The following is a 27541-nucleotide window of genomic DNA, read 5'->3' as shown; positions in this document are numbered from 1 at the left end:
TGTGAGCCCCTCATTCTGCCCCCTCTGCAAATGCGAGCGCACTGTGAGTGCCCTACAGTACTCCCCCCCCCCGCTTCTTCCCTTCCCACTCATTTTTCCTTTCTCTCTCTCGATCTCATTCACTTTTCTAGGTTCGACTTTCCCCACTTAAGCAAAGGATTCTAAAGCTTATGACCCCATGGCGGGCACACAGCTGAGTTGAATGAGATTAATGTGTTTCTTTTCATAGAAATGGGCTAGGTCTTTCTGGGTTGCTACTCGGCATTTCCAACCCCATCCTTCTCCTTCAACCCAGCAATCCTGCCCTTGGTGTAACTTTCCCAGGACTCAGCGCATACCTCCCCCCACACTGAGTGAGGGGTTGAATCAAGCCGCCCCCCCTTCACTCTTTCTAGTCTCAGCTTCCACAGTAATGGCAGAGCCTTTGCGATCGGTCACTTAAACCGGAGCCCCATTTCACCACTTACAAATTGACTAACCCGCCTGTAATTGAATCTCTTTAAGACTCTGGCTTTTTATTTTTAAGTTAAAAAAAAAAACAAAAAACTGGGCTGATAAGACTGATCTTACAAAATAGGAATCCACACTGAGTGGCTAGTTGAAAAAATGCTAGCGACTGTCGCCATGACGGCCATGTTCTTGACCACATGATTGCCAGCAGTGCACAATTCTGAGCCTGAATACACAGGGGGAACCACCTTTGGGGTCTCTCCTGTGCTAATGCCAACACCACTTCTAGACTATGTTTTCTCTGGGCTTCTCCAGCCCTACATAATCCAGGACCCTTACGCTTTCATTATTTAGCTGCACATAGTAATAATAACAAATATAAATAATAACAACAATTTCATTATGGCGAGATAAACATAATGCGAAGTTTAGCACTTGGCATTACTGCCTGCGAAGTTTAGCCTTCAGCAAGCGCATCCATGCTGCCTTCTCTCCCCAGAGCTTTCTCATCACCCCAGCTTGAAGCGATGTCCACGTTAAGCAGTGACTCCCTATGGTACTTCTGAGATGGTCCTGGTAACTTCTCTTCTACTTTCTGTCTCTACACCTGTTGAGGTGTGACTTAAGACAACCCACCAGGCATCTGGCCCATTGCACCTGGCTCATTTCACTTAGCATAATGTCTTCAAGGCAAGATGACATCTCTTATCTCTGTGTATGTATGACTTGAGGAATGGAGGAGCTGACCTCATGGCTACGGAGAGTGCTATTATACATTTATCACCTTCACCTAGGTGTGGAGACACCAGACAAAAACAAGCCGAGTGTGACCTGTAGAAGAAACAGGGGAGCCTTTGATATCAGGATGTATCTTACTGGCTCTTGGCAGCCATGGAATGTTTTTCAGATTGGAGTAGTTCTACTACTGCCACAAAAAAAGATAAACCAAATTGCTCTCTGGGGGTAAAGGGTGGAAATGAGGGTAATAATAAGGCCTGATAATGGGAACATGGCCAGGATTGGCCCAATGAAGGCTATGAGGATCATGAAGGATGGAGGATTTTAAAGAAGAAAAAAATTACAAGGTAGAAATCCCTGACAGTGTAATGGGGCGGGGGTGGTGGTGGTTGTGTTCCTACACTGCAGAAACTGGATCCATCTTGCTCAGTCCTGATGTGGATACTGGACAGAAGGGTGAGCATGTCAGTCTCAAGGACTGCTTTGAAATATACCAGTTTCAACTAGAAATCCAATGTGATTTCAGTGAATGTAGATCCCCATGGTCTGTAATTTGTGATAAGCTGCTGGCAGGTCTGTGCCATTCAACAAACTGTCACTTCAGTACATAAGTTCCCAGATTTGGGAACACAAAAGAACAGGATTTTGTTTTAAATTATATTGTTGTTAGTGGCTTACTAACAATGTGTCTTATTCAGTGAGGACCAAGATACATATTTAACAACATCTTCATTGGATAAAATGAATTAAAACCACTCAACTTCCATCAGTATTTTCTAATAGAAAGGCTATTTTAAAACTCAAAAACATTAGGAAGCAAGATGGACACATTAGCTACATGGATTGTTCTTAACTACATTGTTTCTATTTTTCTATTTTGCCAGAGATTGCCAAAGGTTCATCATGAAATTGACCATTGCTTTAGAACATTCTGGAAACTTTATAAGCTACACACTTCTATGTCATCCTGACTGATTCTTAGTAACTTAAAAAAGAGCAAATAGAAGCTCAAACATTCTGGGGAGGCTGAAGCAGGACCTGAAGGTTTGAGTTTGACCATGCATTCTGCAACACCCTTGGATTTCTCCCACACTGTCTCCCTCTTTTACTGTTTTACTCAAGAAATCACATAGCAAAGATTCTGATGCTTGTTTTAAAAAAAAAAAAGAAAAAGAAAAGGAAAAAAATCACGTCAAATCGTATACCTTGAGATCATCCAGGTTTGGTGGAAGGGGGCCTGGCTTGAGAGAACAGACACCAGTTTGTCCAGAAAGACTGGTTTTGACAGGGGACAGGGGGGTGTTGTTCAGTGGTGTTGAGGAAGAATTCGGATTTCTGACCATCGATTCATTTGGTTCTCTGAAAAAACAAAGAGGCACTTACAGATATAATCAGACCAGTGTGGGGGAAGTTTAGAACAAATCACAGAGTAATTGCCTACAAGGATCAGGCAGGCAACAAATCAGTAGAAGAAGATGGGAGAAACAATAGCCTGAACTAGACAGCAACTTGCAGAGAACCTCCCAGCTTCATTCTGAGGACACAGAAAGGGGGTGATGGAGACTGGGGTAAGGAGAAGCATGCAGTTCTACCCGGGACCTAGGCGAGGCGCTATTCTGGAGGGGCCCGAGACCGCCTTGTACTTCTTGGTCACACTCTGCTTTGGATATGATTGAAACTGTGGCCCAAGGGCGGCCAAAAGCAGGTGAAACAATCCTTGGCTTAACTTTATGGGACAGGATTTTGACCACCTAGGTATGAACAGGACCTTGTAATACAGACACACAGCCTGGGCCCAGGGACTGGTCTCCAAAGCTGTCGCTTAGCTTTTTAGCAGTGACCTCGAGCAAAGTCAGTTCTGCACTCTCAGACATTGCCCAGTTTTGTTTGGAAATGCTAAGAGTTTTCCTTTCCTCTAAAGAACCTTGATTTATTTGCTTCCTGTTACCCTTATGGTTCTGAGAATGTGTGCATGGTTTCTAAAGAGAGTCACGGTCCAAAAATGCCAGACAAGGACGCAGTGTAATACAGACTACACTGCTCCCAAGCCTCAGACAGAGAAGCCATCCTCTACCTCTGCCCAGAAGACCTCACCCCAGCTCGAAGCACTCACTTGAGGTGTGTTTGGTGCACCCCAGGGTAGTTGAACCGCTGCTGCTGCTGCTGTTGCTGCTGCTGCTGCTGCTGCTGCTGGCTGAGGATTTGTAGCTGTAGGAATAGCTGCTGTTGCTGGAGCAGCCGGGCGTAGGCGGAGTCCATAGGCGGGGGCGACTTCTCTGCCTTCTGATCTGGGGGGATGTACTGGTGGTATTTGAGCTTCTTCACCTTCGGCTTGGGGTCCTTGGGCTTTTTGTGGCGGTTCTTACTGTCCCCCAAAGACTTGGACTGCAAACAGAAGGGAGACATGGCCTGTGTTTTCGTGATAGCTAGGAGGTTTTCCTCAAATCTGGCCTGGTACACAGTTTCCCACAGCGTTCAGATATCAGATGAACAGATCTGCTGTTAAACCCTCATCGTCACGGGGCCTGGGCACCTTCCACCTTACAAGGGGCCCCTGGAGCTTCCCTGGTATGGAGTCCGATGGAAGCCCGCGTTTCAATGTCTTCTGTAAAACCTATAGGTAGCTCAGCACTGTGATGTGAGATCGCTCCTGAGAGTGTGTGCAAGCCTCAAGTTGAACGCACAGCAAGCTGACTTGCTGAGGACACGAAGTTGGATGAAGTTAACCTTGTCGCTGCAGATCCAGAATGAGGTTCTCAGACCCACACACACCTGCATCCTGGCCTTCCCTCACCTTCAAAAATACCCATGCACAGAAGGAAGCCGTGCCCTCTGAATTACTGATTTTTCACGATGGGGAGGGCTACTCGCCTGCTGCGCCCTTTCTAGGAGTCACACATCACACACTCTGGTATGCGCACAGTGTGGGAAGTTCAGGGCACAACTTTGGGAATGAAAAGAAACATGGATATTATACGTAAGTTTACTATGTCTAAATTTCACCACATGTAAGATGGAGAAAATATTTTTTGTTTATTAACTTTTATTTAATGTGCATTACTGTGAAGATGTCAGATCCCTGGAGTTACAGACAGTTGTGAGCTGCCATATGGGTGCTGGGTACTGAACCCAGGTCCTTTGGAAGAGCAGCCAGTGCTGTTAACCACTGAGCTATCACTCCAGCTCCCAGAAAATATTATTTAATTTGCATGTTAGTGCTCAATATAAAGCGCATAGACAGATAGGACCTGACTTAGGAGGCAAAGCCAAGCCTTGAGTTTCAGTCCCAAACTCCAGAATGCTGGGCTTCTACTGGCTGTTTTCTGATCTCCATACATATGATGTTGCATGTATGCAAGTGTTGTGGTATACATCCATGTACACACAGTATTTTTTAAAGATCATAAAAATAAAAAGCATCCTTTTGAAGGCCAATTCTATACATAACCTTCTCTGGAAATCAAAAGGCCCTCATATACTAAGGTACAATAAGTCTATTATCCAGTAGAAAAAAAAAATCCAAACTGGATTTTATTAAAGGAGGTTGAAAGGTTGAAAGCATTGGTGTCAATTTGGAAGGGAAGCGCAGTACCACTATTGTACAGAAGAGGGAGCTCCTGAATAGCTGGCAGGCTCAGTGTCCAGGGCCAGCCTCCAGACTTTATTGCAAGAATCACATCTGAGCGTGACTGCCAGGGAACCTACAATGTTGCTTACTCGGACTCAGGCACCCTATAGCTGCAGGCACTTGTGTTTTCTGAGTCTTCCTCTTGGAGACTGCTGGATAATAAATGGAAGTATACTGTGGGCTTGGTGGCTTGATTTCTCTCTACTCACTAATCGACTGGCCTTCTGGTTAATTAGTCAGACTTCTGTGCTGGTCCAGTTTCTGCAGGGTCCAGTGACCAGTTTTCCCAGGCCTAGCTGCTGCTCAGACCTCATCCCCTCAGGCTGGCTTTGACTGGGGTAGGGTTGTTTTGCTGTTGACTCAAGGGTGCTGAAGATGCCTTAGTTCCCCTTAGTATAGGTAGATGCCTTAGTATAGGTGCCAGGAACATCCCAGAAGACAGTGTGTGACAAACATTATTGGCCTAACACAACTGCATGGGTTCATTCATTCTGTGAGCACAGGGATACTTGGGCTCTATTTGCATGTTTGCTTTTGTCTTTGCAACTCACAGGACTTCCTAATGCAGAACGGACTCAAATCTGTGTGCATGTACACACATACACACACACACACCTTTACCAAATTACTGGAGACAAATCTTCATCGTAGTACTCTGGGCCCCTAGCACACCTTCATGGTATGGGGAAGTTGACAATTTTACTAATTTGAATTATGCAAAATTTAAATACTGGACTAGCAATACCACTATAATTCCTCTTTATACACAGCCTTAAACTATTTCCTCCTCCATCTAACGAGCACAATGCCATCTACTTGCATGATGAAGCTATTACTTTGTCACTGGCTATTACTTTAATTTACAGCTTAACAAATTCCCATAAGTGTTGTCAGCAGATACCAAAGGTGGAACTAGAGCTGAAAAAAACAAAAAAACAAAAAAACAAAAACGTGCTCCCAACCAGGTCCGGGGGAAGTGGGCTGGTACAGAGTATTATAAAAAAGCCAAATGACTACCCAGTGGTTAATTAGGAGACAGTACTCCGCAATGACTGGATGCAATGCCGGGGAAATTAAGTATAAAATGCAGTAGCGACCTCTGGCCATCGCCTGTGACTGTAACTCCTCCCCTGCTCATTTCCCACGTGTGTTAGGGCTCTTGCAATACCCAAGGCTTCAGTGCTGCTCCCTTCACATAAATACTACTGCTCTGGGAGTGTTTTATGGCCCCTTTAAGTCCTGTGTGTGTTAGTCAGCCGTGCCTTTCTTCAGGGTAGCTTGGGAATCATTTTTTATTTTGTGTTGTGTAGTTCAGGCTGACCATGAACCCACTATTTTTCCTTCTGAGTGCTGGCTAGGATTACAGGTATGTACTATCTTGCCTGGCAAATGAAATCCAATCCAGACACTCGCTGGATGAGCTCTGTTCCCAAAGTGATACATACAGGATTCCTCAGTGCTGAAAGTGTATGCACAGATGGTATAGTCCCCCTTGTGACATTTCTAGTGGGCTAAACTTGTGTGTAGGTCCATGTAAGCCTTCTCATGTCAACAGAACTGACTTGAAAAGCTCTGCTTCGCATGGCTTCAGTGAGCCTGGCCTCAGGCAAAGGCTGTGGGCTAGAGCAGTCCATACCTTCACAGCAGTGTGCACAGGGACAGGGGTGCTGAGGGGGCCAAGCCCCTGCTTCCCAGAGTCTGGCTGCTTGCTTGGCTGGGAGACGGCATCGTTCTTATCACCTTCTGAGCCAGGAGCCAGATCCTGAAATCCAAATTGTAGTGTTACCAGGGCAGAAGAATAGGTGCTGCAGCACTCTCCTGCTTTCACGCCAGCTTCCTGTCCTGGTGACATCAGTGCTCCCTGCAGGAGGCTGTCACAGTCTTTCACCCACCCCAGGATGCCTCTGAGAGATAGCTGGGCAATCTCAGTACCATTTTCAGAAGATGGGTGCACTCCTGGATTGAGCTGGGCAAACTGGGACATTTGCTCACCCTGAGGGAGAGCTCTACATAATAATGAGACTGAGAGAGAAAGGAAAAGGGCAGAACAAGAGTGGAAGTTCTGACAAAAACATAACAAGCAAAATGTGGGCTTGTGTGTGTATTTATGAATAATGCCTAAATCGGTGCGCAAGTATGTGTGAAGAGAGAACTACGAATATGTTTCACTGTGCAGAAGTGTTTGTTTGTATGTGCGTATATAGATAGAATTATGAATATGTGTCTCAGTGTGTAGGAATATGTGTGAGCGTATGCATGCATATTTATAAACATACATGCCTCTTTGTTGGGCATATAATGTGTGCATAGATGTGCATGCATCTCTGTGTGTATACGCATGTGTATATGTCTTTGTGAATATGCACAGTGACACATACGTTTGTGCAGTAGTAAGCATGAGGACATTCCTGGGCACATGCATACGTACATGCATGAATGTCTGTGTACATGTGTGCTGATTACATGTGCATATATGCATGTTCGTATCGTACACACATGTGTATGTTTGTGTTGGTTATAGGTGCGTATACATGTTCATACTTGTGTATATGCATATGTTAGAGTATAAACATATAAACGTCTTTGCAGTATGAGTACACACCTGATGTATATGTGTGCCTGTGAATACATGTTAAATATGCGTGTTTATAACAATGTATATGTGTAGCATGTAGGTATGAAAGGGGAAGAATTGCCAGAATTTAGAAACAAGTTAATGCGTGAGTACATGTGTTTGTATCGGATCCATGTGTTTGGATGTGAAGGGTCGCACACATTTTTATAAGAGGTATGCTTCTGTCTGCTGGGGTTTCCATGAAAAGAATAATCATCTTCCTTCCCTACACTCCTATGCTATGAGTCAGCTCAAAGGGGTGAGGATCCTTACCCCCTCCTGGCAGGCCAGAACGGAATTTTTCAGTTCTCCCCTGAACCTGGCATTTGTCACAAACTTATGGGCTACTTTTCTCTCAGATCCTCAGTGTTCTTTCCCTTCAAACACGGTTGCTGAGAGAAGAGACACGAGGCAGTTCCCGCATTTTCTCCGCATTGCTCAGTGCCTGAGCTCCTTCTCCCCTTGCTGGGGTTAAGCAAAAAGAACTTGTCTTTTCCTCAAAACCATTCTTAAATCAGAAGCCAAAGAATGTGCTGTCAGAAGAATATGGGCAAGTGGTCTGATGGACCGTCTGATGTTATCAAAGATGTCTGACTGCAGAGCTCAGCGAGGGCATGCAGGGGAAGGGAGATACTTTGATGATGAACACTTGCACAAGGAGCGCACATTCAGCCCTGATTCTTAGGCCTCTCTTTCCTTCCCACTTCACGTTTTCTTGGCAACTTTAAGTTCACTGTGATGGAGTGGAGCTAGGAGTGACAGTGACCAGCGGCCAGTACAGTTTTGGGAAAGTGGACCCTAAATAAACATTACTGCAACTTCCCCCTGTCTGGATGGACATTTCCGTAGAAAAATAATTTCAAATACAAGGCTAACATCCATAATCCAACATTCCAGCATCTGAAATGCTTCAAAATTTGAAATATTTTGAGGCCGACAAGAAGCCGTGAGAAGAAAATGCCATGGTACAGAACTTAGCTTCGTGCTCAAAAGTTATTAAAAAATACTATATAAAATTACATTTAGGCTGCGGGCATGTATGTATATCTAAGACATAAATAAATTTTGTGTTTAGACTTGGATTCTATCCCCAAGACATATTATTATGAATGGATGCAGATAAACTCTAAATCTAAACACTTCTGGTTCCCAGCAGTTTGGGTAAAGGATAGCCAAAGTAGATATTTCATTTCCCTCTGTGGAACAGTCCCTTGATGACCAGGAAGACTGACCATCTGAAAGTGGAAGGAGGGGCTTAGAGACCTCTTTCTAGAGAGGAGTGTTGCAAACCCAGGATGAAAAGTGCTTCAGCATCACATGTCCGGATCACTGTCTCCTTCCCCACTGGGTGTTCCCCGCTACCCCCACTGTCATCCCTTAGGGGTCCTATGATGGCATCAGTGATGCATAGCTGGAAGAGGCTGTGAATTCAGGTGAGGCGATATGAAGTGCCCAGTGGAGTCTGGAGTCCAAGGTGAGCATCAGCACAGGAGATGTTATTGTTCGCAAGTGTGCTTTATATTTTATTCTTTATGAGTTCCTCAATTTCTAGTACTTGTGGGTTTGTCCAGAAAGAGTGAGGACTGAGCTGCAGTGGGAGCTGTGTGCTAGCTTCAGGTTGACAGGGTAGACAGCTGATGAGGGGAGAGGGAGCCAGTGTCTCCTGCTTTGCTGATAGCGCCTCCTCCTTTCCACCCCCTGAGGCCCTCTGATGAGTTTGACATTAGTTCTTGCCAGGGGATCCTTGGCCAGTCGTGTGATATGAATTAACTTACCTTACGCATAAAAAAAAAAAAAAAAAAAAAAAAGCAGATGAAAGCTAACACTGTGAGGGATTTTAATGATTCTATGATCCACAAGTGTCTGCACCAAACAGGTTGTGAAGGAAAGTACATCATCAGGGAAGTGGGGTGTGCTGGCGTAGACTGTAACCCCATCACTTAGCATGAGCTAGGGGAATCCTGAGTAGTGAGACCTTGTTTCAAGACACACCCACCAGCAGGCAGAGCTAAGGGCTGTAAGCAACCCAGCTACGGCAGTGTTGATGTGAAGTCTGAGAGATCCCACGAGACTGGGAGGCAGGGGCAGTCTGTTTTACCTGGATTGTGTCCAGAGGACCAACCGAAGGCGCCTCAGCGGATTTGACATCTGGGGGCGATCCCGTGGAGCCCTGGGCGTCTTCGCTCCGAGTGTGATCCGGAGAAAGCCCATCGCTGCTGCTGTCCTCTTCAAAGGCAAACGCATCTGCTGCTTTGGAGAAACTCACCTCCGTACCTGAGCGAGAGAAAAAGCAAGATGGGATCCGTGGTTTGGGGCATCAGAGAGCAGTTTCTGAAGCTAAGCATTGCTCCTATGCCAAAGCACTCACTTGGCTCTCCGAGTGGCTTGCAAGCTCAGGGAAGAGCGAAAATGTATTAAAATCTATTTTAAATGATTAGATTTTCTACAAGAAAACTTGTATATATAAAAAGAAGCCTTCTGGGGAAAGCGGGTGATGTAGCAAAGACTATCATCATGCGCTAAGCTTTATTTCCTGACTGGGTCATTTTTCAGTGCTTTCTATGGAACCTATGTCCCTTTGAAAATAAGTCAGGAAAAGCAAAAGGAGTAAGCATGCTGTGAGGCCTCTGGAAGCTGGTGCAGAATGACTGCCCCTCTCCTTCGGGCTTTCCAGCGTGCGAGAGAATCAGAATGACAGCTTGCCGGTTGCTTCATCTTCAAAGATGAAACAGGGTGCATGGCACAAAATGTTTGGCAAACTTTGCTAATAAGGAGAAGTGAGGCCAGCTCCTAAGCTTAAATTCCTAGATGTCAGATTTAGCTAGCGTCACCAGAGTTCATGTCCAAGGAGCCACTCAACCAAGGCATCGCTAATTAAAAAGCTATCTCAGAAACTTCAGCCTGACTCTTTTTCTCTCAGTATGTGGATTTTAATTGTATGTCTAACATCTTGTGTCTTTGCAAACCCTTCAGCAACCTCCTCACTCCCAAGACTCTTCCTCTGTCCCCTGGGTGGTCTTTCTAGGGCAGCAGAGTTGTGTTGAGGACAGAGGTCATCCGACCAGATGGGGCTATAACAATCTCCTGACCTGTCCCTCACATTTCACACCAACCATTCTCCTCCAGTTTATGGTCCCCAACAGTACACAATGTGCCACAGCCACAAGACTCTCCTGACCCCATTCTAAGCACAGTCCCTTCAAAGGAATTTCAGCATTATCAGGTGCTTTGCCAGCCCCCGTTCTGCAATCACACTCACAAGGACTTTTGACTCTTGGTCGTCCAGATAAGAGACAGGAGCTCTCACTGTGGTGATGGCAAAGGCCTTGAGGAGCTGGGAGGAACAAATGTGGTTTGGGGCTTGTCATCACCACCATGGCTGGCATGTGTCACTGACTCTTGTGTGGACAACCAAGTGTCAAATCAGGAAAGAGGCCAGGCAAGGACACGGCAAGTGGAAACTTGAGTGAGTAGCCTGATGGGAAGCCCACTAACCCGGAGGAGCTTGGATGACAGGACATCTGTTCCACAGGTCATGGGAAGAAGTCATTATTGCTGTTATAGTCATCAGAGTGAAAGATCGTGATAAAAATTCATGGAGCATAAGAATACCTAATGTACACAATGTACATATTCTACCTCACAGTAAATGTCAGCTAACTCTCTTCTAGAGTTAACTCTATGGCAACAGAAAGATACGTGCAAAAAAGAGAGGTTTTAAATTGACTGGAATAGGTAAAATACACTACTCAGGGGCTGGGGTGTAGGTCAGTGACAGTGTGCTTGCCTAGCACACACAAAGCCATGGGTTCAATTCCCAATATGCACACACACACACACACACACACACACACACACACACACACACACAACTTCTGAAACTTGTGTTTTCTCTATTCTGCAGTATTTTTCTTTTAGAGATTTTTTTTTAAAATATGAGAGCAAAGAGTATCCTCATTTAAAAACCAGTTGTGTAGTGTTCCATTGTATTAATGGGAACACTTAAAATTAATCCTTGTACTTGTGTGTGTGCGTAAGTAGAGATTAAACCTAGGGCCTTATGCATGCTAGGTAATCATTCTACCTTCTACCACTAAACTATAACCCCAACTCAGCCTTGAAACATACCAACACAGTAACAAGGATGGAAAAGGTTTTATATGTATGTACATATTTGAGCACAATCAGTGAAAAAAGAGATTACAAATTTGAAAGACAGCAGGGAGGGGATATTTGGAAGGGTTTGGAGGGAGGAAAGGGAAGAGAGAATGCAATTAAATCTTTATCTCAAAAATAAAAATAAAATAAAAATATGAAGGATTAGGAAAGTGCAGAGAAATTACAGAAGTCAATTATTTACCTAAATGCCCAAATAAGTAAATGTTAGTTTTTTTTCACACTTGCATCAGAAACCTGTTTCTCCTCAGGTAGAAAGACCCACTGGGTATGTGCCAACTTCTTCCCTGAAATCCAGAGTCTCCCTCCTGTCCCTTAGGAGTGGTCTCCCAAACACACATCTCCCTTCTTCAGGAGTCTGGAGTGAGTTCACGCACTAACTCTCATACAGAATAATCTAAGCTCCGCAGACAGCCTCTGTGCGCGATTTCCCTATACCACATGTGACGGCACTTTCCTTTCTTCGGGGACTCAGCACTCGATCTGTCCTAAGGAAGCTGCTTCTAGTTGCTTCCATGGATGTATGAACGCACTGTGGACCCAACCCATTTCAAAACATCTTTCTGCACTTTGCTTTCATTGGAACGTTAATATCCCGTTTATGCATGTATGAAAAGTTTCCCGTGAAAGTATCTGCATGAGCCACTGGAGATCAGGTCGGCAGGCAAGGGTGGGTGAGTGTCCGCTGCTGGCCGTTGAGATCTCCCTGGGTCATGCCCTGAGCCAAAGCTGTTCACCATCTCAGAGACTCTGGCATGTGAACTTACCAGCCCCTCAGGAGCACCATATTCTCTGTCCCCCCACACCCCAGAACACCCTGAGATGTTCACTGTCTCATGTCTCTTTCTGTTTCTTTCACTACAAAGGGATTGAGCCTTCTCTGCGTGGTCTGACATTTCATGTGACAAAGATGTCTCCTGAACTCAGCGAGAATGTGGCATCCCAAATGTGCAAAAATTAGGGAGAATTGAACTGAATTGTGAAATTATCCTACATTCTAACATGTGGATAGACACATTAGAAGAACCAGGGAGGAAGAGGGATAATGTTTTCCCTCTTATTCCACAATGACCTGATTATATGTATAGGAAGAGGTGGAAGGAGAGGATGAAGAGGAGAAGGAGAAGCAGAAGGAGGAGCAAGGGTGCATGGGAGAGAGAGAGGAGGCAGAAGATTCCTCTAATGGCACCAGCTAGAATAGAACAGACACATGGGCTCTCCAACAGCAAGCCCAAGCAGGACCACATTTCCTCGAACCTGTTCGTCTGATGGGGATATTGAAAACCCTCTTTTATGCAACTGTTTAGTGACTGAACGCCCAGCCTTTGGACTCTCAGAGTCTTTGTACAGAACAGGGTGGCTAAATCAGCCATCCTTCCTGCTAGCCAGAAAGCCCTTGGGTGGAGCCCTCTGTTACTTAGGGGAGAATCATCAGCCTGCATGGGGCAGAGGGCAGGAAATGCACTGGAGCAATGGAGGAGCTAGCCTTTATACACTGAAGATGTCCCCAGTGAGCTGATGTGCCAACCACTGGCCAGTGGTGACGCTGGAGGGATTTAAAAAAGAAAGGCCAGAAGTAGAGAATCTTGATTAAGGAGGTAGGTGCTATCAGTTTGTCGTCTCTAGGTCCCACCATCTTGGCATTAGCTAGGACTGACAAAATTGCATTTATTCTGAACATCTACAGGCTTCGCTGTTACTATCACTCCCCTCGCAGCTAAGTAGAGTAAGTTTTAACCTAGTGTTTGTATGGAATTAAGCATGGAAGTTAATAGACAGGTGGTTGGCAGATGAGGGAGAATGTGGATTGTGGATTGTGTGCAAATAGTATTTCATTTTACAGGAGGGACTGGAGTATCCTGAACTTGTCATCTGTGGGGGGTCCTGGAACTGAGCCCCTACAAACATGGAACAGCCTTCTGTAATCAGTTCTATCCCCCACCCCCCAACACATACAAGGCTGAAGGGGGCAGGGCTTCAGTTATTCCAGTCACTCTCACCGTTCACACGTCAAGAGGAGCAGAAGTGATCAGATAAGATAAGGTCAGCAGAAAGTGGCTGTGTATCTCCCTGGGATAATCAGAGAATCTGTCGAGGTGATTCAGCCTGGAGAGTGTCCATGGCGGTTAGACAGAGGAGGCAGAAACACAAGTTGTTGAAGAACTCTCTAAGAGGACCAGGGCTTGGGTGGACCTGAAATGACTGGCAGCTATGGACAGGACAACAAGGAGGGACAGCATCTCGAATGACAGCAGAAAGAGGAAGAGACCCTAGAGGGGTTGATAAATGGAATGGGGGGTGGGTGGAAAAGAAGAAACTGGCAGAGAAAATGATTCTAGGAGCCAAATCCTACAGAGTCATAGTGTAGGACACTACACCATCAAATCATCTGCCTATTAGTTCAAGACTCGCTGCTTAAACCAATGCAACAGGCAGCAACAGGAGCACACAATGGAACACGGCGAAGTTGCTTAGATCCTCACAAGGAAGCAGGGTGAGCATCACGGCCCCAAATGTAACCGTCTGGTACCCAAAAAGCACGGGGTTGCCAGGTCAGGTTCTGCCAACAGGTACAGGTGGGACCACTGACGTCTGCCCCACCATTTGGACCCCGTTGGTTATGTCGCCTCCATGGCTGCTAATGATTTTGCTTTGCCACTTCAAGGCAGAAGAGGAGGGAAGGAACAGGAAGCCTCCACACAGCAGCCCAGTTTTCGGCTTACTGCAAGAGCTGAACACCAGCGGAACCGCCCACCCCCCAGAGGTGCTGCTTCTGCCATCTTTCTCTCAAAAGATGCGCAAGGCCCTTATAGGCTCCAGAGTTGGAATCCCTCGGGCACTTTCTTTTTCTTGGTTCTGCCACATCAGCGGGAGTGTGAATATCGGCAGCATATTGGGCCCTGGATTACCCATCTATAAAATGGGAACCTCGAATGTAGCTAGCTCTCCAGGTTTCAAGAAGTTGTATCTCCAGAGTGCTGAGTCCACAGCCTGATGTGAACTGTTCAATCACATCGTCTAAGCTGTGTGTGGCAGTTGATACTGTTTTTGTTAGGAGAATCTGCCATTCTCAAGTTTACTATTATCAAAAAAAAAAAAAAGACCACCCGGGAGGCAGTTTATTCTGTGGTCAGCCTCACAAAGGTCAGTGCAACTCCATAGCAAGGAAATCTTGTTTGTTCTGAGAGGCTTGTTCTGGGAAAATAAGGAATCTGCTTCTCTAGTGTAGGAAGAGACTTTGTCCCAGAAAGGCCACCAGCCACTCCCTCTTTCCTGGTTCAAGCCACACTGCTGCAGAGAGGGACCAGGTCACCTTCTGGTCACCTTATCTGTGTCCCCATGGAACGTTCACATCAATTGCACTGCATCATGACCCTGGGCCTCTGCTCCAATCTCCCAGGACAAGAGGCTGGCTGGCAGCTGCCACAGAGCAGAGTGCTGGCTATTGTCCCTGTAGATACGTCAGGCAGTGATGACAAGAACCTGCTCTGGGAGGCCCTGACATCATCCTCCAGCTATGCCCACAGGACTGGCTCTGGGCAGGGGCCCCTTGGGACCTTGGGCCGGCGACAGACCCCGACTCCCCTGTTCCCTGGACGTGATTAGATGAATGAGTCAGCTGTACTTTCCTCTGCACAAACGTTTAAAACTTCAAGATTAAATGAGATAATCCGAGCCCTGGCTACACTCCCCCCAGACCCTGCACAAAGGCTGTGAAGGAAGGGTGGAGAGCAATTTTCTACCTGCTAGCTAGTCCAGGGAATGGCAGGAGGACAGACTGACCGTCTCTAACATCCTCCGGAATGAGAATGAAGCAAAATCTGTTTCCCAAGAGAAAACGCTGCAGGTCATTCACATAGATGTTGTTAAACCCTGGCTGTTGCCAAGGAGACCTGATGAGCCCCAACAACACACTATAGGCCAGTGGATCTTCTAACCTAAATGAAAAGTCACTGCTCTTAAAGGATATCAGGTGTCTTTGTTATAAAACTGGTTTGAACTGGCACTCAGATAAATGGGTCCCTATCCTCAGATCCATGACACCTTGGAAATTCCCCCTTGGGTCTCTTGACCTGATTCTCGTAAATCAGGAAAAGCAGCTAACTTCTATGTCTATCTATTACACATCAGTTCTAGAGGTCAAATCTGAGGGACAAAGAATGCTATCCAGTGTGAACATGACATACTCCAGCTGTCTCCTTCCTTTATGGGGCAATACTGTGTTCCTGCAGTCACCTGTCAGTACCTCCAGCTACCCCAAGAAAGATATCCCTAACTCAAACTGCCCATCTCCCAGCAATGCCAAGATGGCTTCCGTGGTATCAGCGACATTCAGGTCACCAGGCAGCCCTGCAGAGTCGCAGGGCTGCTTTCTCTCTTTAGCACTCTTTCTTCCCCAGTCTACCATTTCCCCAGTTTTTAAGCCCTATCCCACTTTCCCCAAAGTTTTTCCTCAGAAAAGCATTTGACATATATGCCATGGTGCATTTCTTTCCCCTAAGGATCATTTGTACTTTGGAAGTGATTTCTCATTGTGGAATGATAGAATTTTGTCCGTGAGAAAGTAAGTCATGCCAAGGCAAACAACCCTACCATTTGGCACGGAGCCATAGGTATTGTATATCTGCCTTTACAATGCATGATCAGTGTCAAAACTCTTAGTCTCTGAACATAGTCTGGGTTCTGAGTGAGCAAGAGAGTTTGAGTTTGAATTAAGCCCGAGGGTCACAGACAAACATATGAGGAATCAAGAGGCTTTCAGAAACATGACAGCTGGAAATAGATGGCTCTTGCAGCAGCTCTGGTGGGTCATACATTGGTTTCTATTATTAAAGGGTTATGGTGAAAAAGTGAATTTATCTTTGACAACAGAGCTACATATTCTAAAGCACTGGTTGAATGGAAATTGAAGGGCTGACTTAGATGGAAAACCTGGCCCAGCCCAAAGACAAGGTAAGAAGCCTGTCAGTTGCAGCTGGAGTCCAGTGTCCTCCTACTATTTGAGGAACCCAGTGGCATTTGGTTTAATTCAAGCCAGGAGTCGGGCATCTGGACAAAACACTGCTTCCTCTGGAGCTAAGGGATGCTCACAGCCTGTGAAGAAACTATTTAATGATCAGTGGGAGGATTTATACGGCAGGAGAAGGGCCCAACGCTCTCAATACTGAAGAGCCTCATGAACATTGTGTTGGTTCTAAGCCATGTCCTCACCTGATGAGGTTTTTCACAAAAGGATGAATGGTGGCCACAAGAGGCTGAGCCTTGTCTTCCTGCAAAGCATGCTATTCCAGAGTGATGAGAATGAGGCCCCCTAGAGTCTCTACAACCATATTCAGAGAGGAAGCTCACAGGTCAGAGGTGGAATCAACAGCTGGCATCCCACAAGAGAGAAATGTCTAGGTGTAGTAGGTCATTTGGCTATAAGAGGGTGACCTGGGAATGATGAGAGCGACTCCAGGTGGGAAGGCTCACTGTCAAAACGCCCTTGTTGGTGTTAGGCAAGGTTCTAGACCATTCTGTCTTGGGTTTTACTTAAGCTCGGAGGGAGGGAGACAGTGACACAGTAGGCCTCTCGAGTCTGGCAGGAGCATAGAAACACAGCTGGAGAGGGAACCACAAAGAATAAACACAAGCGGAGCGGCACGTGGATGGAGAAGGGAAAACACACAGAGGTTGTGGGGCTGACATAAAACATCCCCAACTCACCACAGAGGGGACGTGGTCCCAGGAGCAATAGGCGCAAGAGTGGGCTGGGCCGTCTTTGCTGCTGGGAGGCTCCAGGCAGCCGTGCGGGGCCCCTTAGTGTATGTTCTTTTGCTCGTGAGGCTCATTAGCACAGAAGGGGCACAGGGGTGGGGTATGAGTGCTCTGTTCTCTGCTAGCACCCACTTCTGGGATTTTCTTGGACCCAAACAGCTGAGTTTTTAGCCCTTTTCTCTGGCTATTCCTCATTTATTCTGCGTAGATTCCCTACCACACAACAGCGCTCGAGTTTATCTCTCTGTTCTTTCTGTGTGTGTATCACTTGTACCCCAAACCACTACCACACTTAGCAGCTTTTGCTATGATACTTAATTTCCTCGTAGGTCCTGATCGTTGAGCAAGAGTTTAGAGTCGGGTCCAACACACAGAAGAGAGTCAGGAGCTACCTGGTGAAGAAATGCACGCACAAAGAGGCATCGTGTCTGGTCCATCAGTTTAGATTGCCATTATGGGTTGACGACTTGTGAGTTTGTGCTTTCTTCTGAACTAGGAGCCCTGGGACTCGCTGACTCTGAATGCCTGCCTTTGCACCATGGGTGGAGCCCTCATGTTCTGCAGTTGAAAGGAGAATTTTCCTCCCACCTCACTCCTTTGCTCCAGTTCCTGTCTTGATGAGCGACAGCATCATTTACCTTGCCCAAGAGAGAACCTGTGTGTAGCAGGCTAATCTGCAATGGAGTCATGCAATGTTGGTGGTACCAGCCTCTCTTTTTGCACACTCACATGCAGGACTTTGTAGCTCATCAGCTCTCATCAAACAAGGGCATCAGCCTCTCCACGGAGCTCTGACCTTCTCCCACCTCCCCCGAGCCCTCTTCATACCACAGACACAGTCCAGTTTGCATGCACAGCCTGACCCTGTTCTCTCTCTCTTTCTCTCTCTCTCTCTCTCTCTCTCTCTCTCTCTCTCTGTCTCTTTCTCACACACACACATACACATTCTCTCTGTCTCTCTGTCTCTGTCTCTGTCTCTCTGTCTCTCTCTCTCTCTCTCTCTCTCTCTCTCTCTGTTTTGGCTCACCAGAACTCTTCCTGTGCTCACCACCATCTTTATCCTTCAAAAATTATGATTTCTCTAGGTAGAGAATTAGGAAAGTGTTTTTCCTCAAATTTTTTTGAGCAACAACTCTGAATTTGGATTTTTCCTTTGCTTGGAAGACACACTATAAGCTGCTTCTAACATGTAACCAGGGCTTTCCTCTCTACCCTTTCCTCCACCCATGCCTCCCTTCCTGCAGGGCTTGGCTGGGACTAGGTGGGCTTCTAGTTCTTGGTGGTGGTGGTGGTGGTGGTGGTGGTGGTGTGTGTGTGTGGTGTGATGTGTACATGTATGGAGTGTATGAGGAGATCAGATGTCATTATCAATTCTTCCTCAATCACTCTTTACCTTATATTTTGAGGCAAGGTCTCTCTCTGAGCCCAGAGCTTGTGGATTTGGCTAGACCCACTGGCCAGTGAGCCTCAGAGATCCTCTCGCCTCCCTTCTTCAGTATTAGGGCTACAGGTTTGTGCCTCTGTTCCTGGCTTTTTACACAGGTGCTGGGGACTGAGTCTCAGTTTTCCTGTTTGTGCTGCCTCTTTACCAACAGTCACTCCCTAGACCCCACCTCGTTCTTTACATCCATTTGTTTGCATCTACCTGCAACAAATGACCTCAAGGCCAAGTAATTACTTCAATGGAGAGATGTACAGATGAGGCGGCTGAGTCACAGTGAGATGGAGGGGCAGTACCTACAGTTGTGTGGCCCAGAGTCACAGAACTCAAGTTCAAAGCCGGGCTGGTGAATTCCAAAGCTCTGGTGTGTGGCTGTCACAGGTGCAGCTCAGTGGCAGGGCACTGGTCTTAGCATTTGTGAGGTCCTGAATTTGACCCAAGCATGAAGCAAGCAAGCAAACAAAAACAAAGAGAGAGAGACACAGGGAGAAAGAACCAAACAAGAATGACAACTTTGGGGTAAAAAGCAGAGGAAGTTTCCATTCTCCTTAAAGAACTTCTCAGCAAGAAGGACTGGAGGAAAACTGAATTCAGGTGAGGACATGAAGCCCACAGATTTTAAAAATACAATCATAAAAGGGGAGCCCACCCCAACCAACCCACCCCAGCTCATCAAGTTACATCAGGACTGAGCATGACCGCTTCCCCTGTGATCTGGCAAGGCAGAAAACCCCCTGGGGGGTGATCAAAAAGCATGCAACAGAGTCCATGTTGGAGACAGTACCCCCTCCCATTACTAAGGGATCCACATGAAGACCAAGCTGCCCATCAGGTACATATGTGTAGGGGGCATAGGTCCAGTCTATGTGTGGTCCTTGGTTGGTTCTTCAATCTCCACAGGGCCCTGGCAAGTTGGCTCTGTTAGTCTTCTTGTGGAGCTCCTGACAGCTCCAGGCCCTTCTATCCGACCCCTACTTTTCCACTAGATTTCCTATGCTTTACCCAATGTTTAGCTGTGGGTCTCAGCATCTGTTCCAAACCGTTGCTGGGTGGAGCCTCTCAGAGGACAGCTATGCTAGGCTCCTGTCTGCGAGCATAGCAGAATATCATTAATAGTGTCAGGGGTTGGCTCTCTCCCATGGGGTGGGTCTCAGGTTGGGCCAGGCATTGGTTGGACAATCCCTCAATCTCTGTTCTATCTTTATCCCTGCACATCTTGTAAGCAGGGTAGTGGGTGGGTTGGTGTTCCCTCCCTTTCACTAGGAGTTCTGTCTAGTTAGAGGGTATCCTCTTCAGACTCTATGACCTCTGCTACTAGGAGTCTCAGCAGGAGTCACCCTCATATCCTCCCAGAAGCCTACTTGTCTTAGGTCTCCGGCTTGTCACAGAGATGCCCCTGCCCACAGTTTCTCTTCTCTCTGCAAGCTCTCTGTTCCCTTCCACACAACCACCCCCGCCTCCCCAGGTCTGATTATCACCATTTCTCTTTGCACTCCCCCTCCTAGGGGAGGGAGGGTGGGTCCAGGAGGAGATGAGGGAAGGGACGACGATCAGGATGTAAAGTGAATAAATTAATTAATTAATTAAAAAAATAAACACTTTATCTCATATTAAAAAAATAAAAGAATCGGATCATAAACTTCTTTATAAGGAAAGAACCAGACAGCCTTGTAGTGAATGTAAAAAAGAGAGGAAAAGATGATACTGAAATACACTGGTTAAGCTGAAAAATGAAGACCAGGTTCAGAGACACTTAGAACCCAGCAAAGCAGTCGCACATACAGCTGGAGACCTCAGAATGTTTAGTGCAGGAGGAGAAGGAGAATTCCCAGCATGGGGTAAATCATACAGCCGATATAAAAGTTTCAATACACTCATGGAACTATGAGCATCACCATAGAAACTTCCAGGACAGGGACTGGGCTTCGGAGATGTGCACAGAGAATGCTCTGTAGGAGGAACTTTACTGAGAAATCTGAATTTTGACCTTTTCCTGGGCCAGTTATACCTTCTTCAGTTCTCCCGTTCTGCTGGTGGCGACTGTAGCCAGCCACATGGTCACAGTGTGAAGCAAGCCCCTTCTGTCCCACAGCGTTGCTAGGGTGGGATGCTCTAGGCTGGGATTCGCAGGTGTAGGGAGCAGATTTTTTGTTTGGGATGCATTTAGTTGCACGTGACCTCGACATACCTCAAGGAGCATCTGCATGCCCTTGACATTTAAGCCTGGCCAGTATGGAACGAAAACAGCCGAGAGCAACATTATTTGTGGTTGCTGTGGCAGAATAGCTGCTCATCATATTTTACTCTCCCTTTTTCACCGTGTGGAGCCAATGCTGGGAACGAGGTGGAGCTCAGCCAGGGAGCCCTTTTTAGCCTACACACTGGTCTCACAGTGAGCATAGTGTAGGTGAGGTGTTCATTTCTAGATTTCACTTTGCTAGATCCAGAGGGTGATGAGGCACTATGCTTCTAAAGAAAGTTCATTGGACTACACCCATGCCCAGTTGTTTACTTGTTGCCATAGTTACAGCCTCACTACCAGGGTGAGTAGAGCAGTTGAGACAGACTGAGCCTATAGTTTACTATCTGGCCCTTTAAGAAAAAGAGCCATTGCTTGGAGGATGGTGGGGGATGACAAGGCAACGAGGTTAAGGAGCCTGCCTCGAGGGACTCCTCTTGGTGGAAACCTCTTCCTGGACGGTTAGAACAATGAATAAAATGATGCGGCACGCCAACTCATGACACAATTGATGCAAACGTGTAAGTACAATGCTAGCGACTTCTAAAACAGTTGCTTCCAGGAGTGTCGGGTGATTCAGGAAGGAAGCAATACCACACGGCTATGTCATAGGCACAGACTGATGTTTTTTTTTTTTTAAAAATTCATTGTCATTTCACACCCTTTGAAAGCATTTTACTCAGTAGCCTCTTCAAATTACTCTCAGGGAGGAACATGTCCTTATATTCCTTACACCAAAAGCACCTGTCATGTATAAAGACGGTGACTGTAGACTTCCAGCTGTAAGAGCAATGGAATGCAAACATGTGCTTGTCAAGCTGTAATAATGCACATAAGCACAACTCAGACAGCATGACACATTATCACGTCACCTTTGCCAGACAGGGTCTTGCTGTGTAACCTCCCATCAGGCCTAATGCTCTCTACCTCTGGCTCCTTTGAAGCACTGTCAACCTAACATTAATAATAGGATTCTGCTACGCAAGAGACAAGTAGTTATTCAATTGTCTCCAATATTATTATGCATTGCACATATATGAATTACAGAGGTGTTATATGCCATGTGCATATTTTTATATATAAGGTAGGTATTTTTTTCTGGGCCCCTAAGAAAAAGAGCCACCCTGCTAGGCACATGACATAAACTTTCATTTTATTTATCACTTGTATAGTGTCTGTCAAATTGGAATAATCTACAAATGTAAATACATGTTGGAATTCTTAAATGAAGTACAAAATCTATTGAAATGCTAGTGTGCATGTGTAGTTCTACGGTGACGTCGATTGTATAATATATAGGTTTTCAACTCCCAGCCCGTGCACAAGACGAAGCAGGAATCACGTGCCATCTGTAGACATAGACATTTCCACTTTGACAGCGTGAACTGAGACACTTATTGGAACTATTCAGGGACTCTTCAAAGATGCTAAGAAAAAGAGGTGCAGAATTACTGTTCACAGTGATCTGAAGGAGCTAACTTATAACAGCCAACTTCATTAGGGGAAACACAAGGTTTGGATAAATGGAAAGGGACCTCATGTTTCTGACTTGGGAGAATCCATCTGCTTTGAAATTATGAATGTACTCTTAATTAACCTAGGAAGGTGTTGCATTCCCAAACAAATTTTGACAGGAGTAAGTTAACATAAGAAAAACTGTTCCTAAGTTTTATCTCTAACATACTCTTTGCAAGTAGCCAGGAAACAATAGACAAAGCAGACCAATGTAAAGACGTTTTTGAAGATAAATGCCAGACCAAAATTTAAAATACATTGCAAAACTTTGGACAAGGCAAAAATTATATGTGCCTTTTAATCTAAGCCCTGAAATATTTTCAGAGGCATTTAGATTTTTAAATGTGTAATCAAGGGAGTGTATATGTGTAGCAGATGATGTAAAAAGTCTGTGTTCTCGAGCTGGGAAATATTTTCAGTGAGAACAAGTTTAGGAACTCTGAAGAAAAGACGAATAGATGACAGAGAAAGAGATTTGAAAGCGCTGCGTGTGCAATCAGGGTGCAACAGGGCAACGGGCTGGTAACAATGGCTGCCACACTAGTGATAGATGTGGGGGTTTTGTTTGTTTGTTCTGTACAAGTAGCACGTATGAGGAGAAACACAGGAAGCGTGAAGAAAAGAGAAAAGGCTACCGGCTGGCAGTGTGTAACGACGGGGGGAAGGCGCAATGTCAGCGTGAGCCAAAAGTGCAGATTAAAAGTCTTTTGCCTATAATCGAGAAACGGATGAGAATATTATAGTCGTATAGTCATATGGAATAGAACGTTCTAAGACACGATGAGAGAGGCTCCACGGCGTTTTCTCCCTCTCTTTCCTGTCTAATGAAGTCTCAGAGCAGTGATGGGGAGCGCGCACTCCTGAGAACTGCAGGCCAAGTTCAAAGACATTCAGTGTGGAGGGAGGTGTGAAGAGGGCAGCCAGCCCCTGCGAGATGTCTGAGCGGGGCGCCGGAAGAGGAGCCAGTGCCTGCCCTGGAGTTCGTATTTCTATAGCTACACACCCCCAAGGAAGCATCCACAGCGTCTCTGAATAGACCGAGATGTGCATCACCTCGAGCTAACTGACACTAAATATAGGTTAGAGTGAGATGTCCTCACACATGCTGACAACATACTGGACCACTTAAATATCTATTGGCAAATAGTATCCTTTAAGCATTCTCAGGAGCTGTCCGTGTGCCCAACTGGAAAAAAAAAGATAAATCAGTTTGCCTATGGGAACTTTCATCTTCTCCATTCTCCTCTGCTTACCTAGGCCCAACTCAAAGCAGAGCTTAGCTGAACTCTGCTTGCATGCTGTTTGGATCCACCTGAGGTCAGTTGGCCAAAGTCTACGGAATGGGCTAAGGTTACTGAGGGAATTAGAGACAAACATCGCGTAAGAATTGTCAGTTTCATGTGGGTCATAAAGTGAGCTTTGCTTGGGAAAGCCTGGACATTGAAATCTCCATCTCTACCCCCAGCACACAGCAGCCAAACTGCTATCTCCATTACATTACTTCTCTGTACCTTTCACTCACTAATCAGTTTGGTTTTTAAGATCTCACTTGAAGCCCAGATTGGCTTAGAACTGACTATGGAGCCTGGGCTGCCCTTGAAATCATGACAATCCTCCTGTGTCTGCCTCCCAAGTGCTGGGATTACAGGTGTGAGACATCATTGCTGACTCCTCTCATCTCCTGCCTCCTGCCTCTGCCTGTTTAACACAGGAAGCTGAAGATAGTGGACCTCTGGGGATGAGTGTTTGCTTGGGGAGCAATCCACGGCATGACTCCTCCAAACAGGGCTCCCATATTGCCAGAGCTGTGGCTGCCCGTGGTTCACATGAGTGGGGCAGAGGTGCCTCCCCCTACCCCAGCTACCTTTTATAGCCTCTTTCACTGAAGAATCCATAGGCAGAATGTTCTTCTCCACCAGTTCCAAGGGCCCCGGGCGGAGAGCAATCTTTTCATTGAGGTCATCTGCGAGGCGGGCTCTTTTCAGCTTCATCTGAGCAGTTGGAATGGATCTTTCTGCCGTGGAGGCTGAGAGGTTGAAAGGGACAGGATCCGTTTTAGAATTTGATGTCATTTTGTTTGGTTTCTTTTTTTTTCTTTTCTTTTCTTTTTTTTTTTTTTTTTTTTTTTCTTTTTGGCTGCTGGTTACAAAACAGTGTGTCACACCATGCTCTACCATCCTGATAATTTTTCAATGCAAGCATCATCACTTCACAGGGATTAGCACCAGAGAACAGATACTTCCAAATAAAGGCAAATGAAGAGGCGCAGGAAAACTGGAGAAACTCGCCTTGAGAGGATTTGTTTTAGGAAAAAAAAAATGCAATTTGGCAATTTTGTAAGCAAGCAGCGCATGGGTCCGTGTGGCTTGCTTGACCCTAGGTTCCTGGCTTTTGGGAATGACTGGCACAGGCTGTGGGCCTGCAGTAAACATGCTCTCTAGCGATAGTTAGCAGTGGGAGCGTGACCTTCTGGGGGTTTTAGATTTGTCAGTATTGTGGTACTGACTGAGAGTCAAATGTTCAGATTTGTTGTCAAAGGAAAAAACAATCTTTTGAAGTTGATATTTTAATTAAACAGAAGGATTTTAAAAAACTGAATCCATCCAACAGGCAGTTTCCGATCATTTGGAGGGTGGGAAAGGTTGGGTACAGAGTTCTAAACTCTCCCCTTTATGGCTGACCCCAAAAGTCCTCTTTAGGGTGGGCTGTGACTGATTTCTGTAAAAAAAAATATGAAGGAGAATCCATCCAACCTGTTGCTCTGTTGGAGCAGCTGTAAGGTAAGGGGCTTCGGGGGTCTCTCTCAATACACGGAGTTTAAAAGATGAGGGCTTTATGGATGGCACATAGTCCAGGAGGTTGGTACACTCTGCCAAGCTGCCCTGTAGAAACGCCGACCCAGCCTCACCCTACCAGCAGGGCACAAAAGCCTGCATCTCATGCATTCTTACCACACGCGGTATTTATTTTTATTTGCTAACTCAACCATTGAAATGTCTGTATCTCATTTGAAATGGCATTTCTCGGGCTATTTGTATAGCTGTAATTTTGTGCTGACACAGCGGCGGTTCTCAGGGTCTTCATAGATGTCACTGTAAAGGAGGTTAGAATTTCGTCACTTAGGCCTGGGTGCCCTTAGACTTTTTCACAGCCTTTCCTCCGGGTTCTGCGCTGTCTACCCCCTGTCTTACAGTGCCTCACTTACTCCGTGGCTGGAGGACAGTCAGTAGGCCAGAAGAGTCAGAGATGATGCTGATCAAAGGGGAAGCACTCCCAACATCCACCCTTTCTCAATGCCTTTCCTACCCTGTGGAGCAGCATCCAGTCTTGGAAGGCAGTCTGCATTCTGGAACAAGCACACTGCGCCTCCACCTTAAATGCCCTTCCTCCTTCCTGAACTGGTCCATGCTTCATAGCTCTGCCTCCTCCCTTCCCTTCCCCCGTCTCTTCTGAGAGCTCTCCCTTCCACGGCCTGCTCATCACATTCACAACACCAGGTACTTTCTCTCGCGCTGGGCGGTGAATGCCGATTCTCCTGTCTGCCTTCTCTGATACCATGTTTTATCCTGTGAGTCTACACTCACAAGATGAGCCGGCCACCATCATCAGTACATCTCACTGAGCAGCTACTTCATAGAACGTGTCCGAGGAGAAGCTGAACCTCCCTGGAGCTGGGCACCAGTGGCCTGAGGATTCCCTCTGCAGGAATGGAGTCTCCTCATTCAGGTGCTGGACTACGATGGGAGCTAGGTGTTCGCCCTGCTTCCCCTTTCCAGACCTGGTCCCGGCACCCGGGGTAGAACTGCACGGATCGGTGCTGATTTTTCCGAGATTGTTATTTCCTGCACACTAGGACATAAAGACATCCACAGGGCAGAATCAAACTGCTACCCGATGACTTCTACGGCAACAGCTGGATGAGTCCCCTCACGTATACAGAGAAATATGATGCTCTGTAGGTGCTCAGTGGAATTATGGAATCGCCTGGACTTAGAGTCACGAATGGCATAGATGAGTCTGGAACTAAAATCTGAAAGAAATATGTGGCTTTCTAAGTCTTCTGTATGGTTGAGAATGACTGGATGGCTGCTTAAAATGACCTAAAGCTGAGATATATATATATTCCTAAACCAAGTTATCTATCTATCTATCTATCTATCTATCTATCTATCTATCTATCTATCTATCCAATTTGGTTTAGGGATATTCTTATTTTATTTAAATATTTAAATTAATTTAATTTCGGAGAGGTTTTTTAAAGGGCTCAGCAAGCACAGAAACAGAAAAGTCTAGAAAAACAGCCTCCTGCCCCGCTAGGCAGGTATCTCTTAGTTCATGATTTATGCAGCCTTACCTTGCAGAATGTGCATATTAACCAGGCTGGCACGATCGGACCTGTTTCTGCCCTTGTGCCTCAAGGAATCTTCAGTCTGTAGAACAAAACCACAGAGAATCACCTCTTTTTAACTTTCAAAAACTCTCAATTTCTCTTAAAAGGAAAAAATACTATTTGGATAACAAATGGGAAATACCCCTTTTCTCCCATGTTTTTGCAAAGAAACACAGAATTTCCTCCTAGAATTTTAGTATGGGAAAGAAGGTCAGAGGGGTAAAATCCCTACTTCCAGGCTCATTGTCCTCAAAATTCTAGGTCTTCCCAGTGCTGATGGGTCCATCTGCTGTACGTATTCTGCACGGCTAGGAATCACAGCCACTCACAAGCAACTTGGAAGAACTGCAAAATCTTGTTCTTCCTGTCTACTCACAGATGGGCTACAACACTGCAACTAACTAACAAGATTCCAGCATGTCCTTCCCTTCTCACTGAAGGTGCTGACGGCTCCTATGTCCTATTTACATCACCAATGACATCAGGTGTAGAACTCTATTTACTATAAAGGTGCCTGGTAAGTATGCCAATTTTTCCTTTAAGTGAAAAATAAAATAAAATAAAATAAAATAAAATAAAATAAAATAAAATAA

The 27541-nt window shown here is 45.8% G+C and overlaps 1 protein-coding gene across 2 annotated transcripts in view; it reads right to left on the bottom strand.

The window, feature by feature from the left end:
* Myocd (myocardin) overlaps positions 1–26943 on the bottom strand; it is a 41042-nt gene extending 14099 nt beyond the window's left edge. For both annotated transcript variants that reach the window (XM_055594330.1, XM_055594331.1), the window contains exons 1-6: positions 26913–26943; positions 24423–24584; positions 9529–9704; positions 6453–6578; positions 3302–3573; positions 2394–2547 (exon numbers count right to left, since the gene is read on the bottom strand). In XM_055594330.1, the coding sequence (XP_055450305.1) occupies positions 2394–2547; positions 3302–3573; positions 6453–6578; positions 9529–9704; positions 24423–24584; positions 26913–26928 (906 nt within the window). In that variant the 5' untranslated portion in view covers positions 26929–26943. The remainder of the gene's footprint in view (positions 1–2393; positions 2548–3301; positions 3574–6452; positions 6579–9528; positions 9705–24422; positions 24585–26912) is intronic.
* Positions 26944–27541: the final 598 nt, after the last annotated feature.

This window comes from Psammomys obesus, unplaced genomic scaffold (assembly GCF_907164565.1).
Source record: "Psammomys obesus unplaced genomic scaffold, mPsaObe1.curated_primary_1811, whole genome shotgun sequence".
Classification (NCBI taxonomy): Eukaryota; Metazoa; Chordata; class Mammalia; order Rodentia; family Muridae; genus Psammomys; species Psammomys obesus.
The sequence above is the reverse complement of the archived record's forward strand: the minus strand, read 5'-3'. Positions and strand labels throughout refer to the sequence as shown.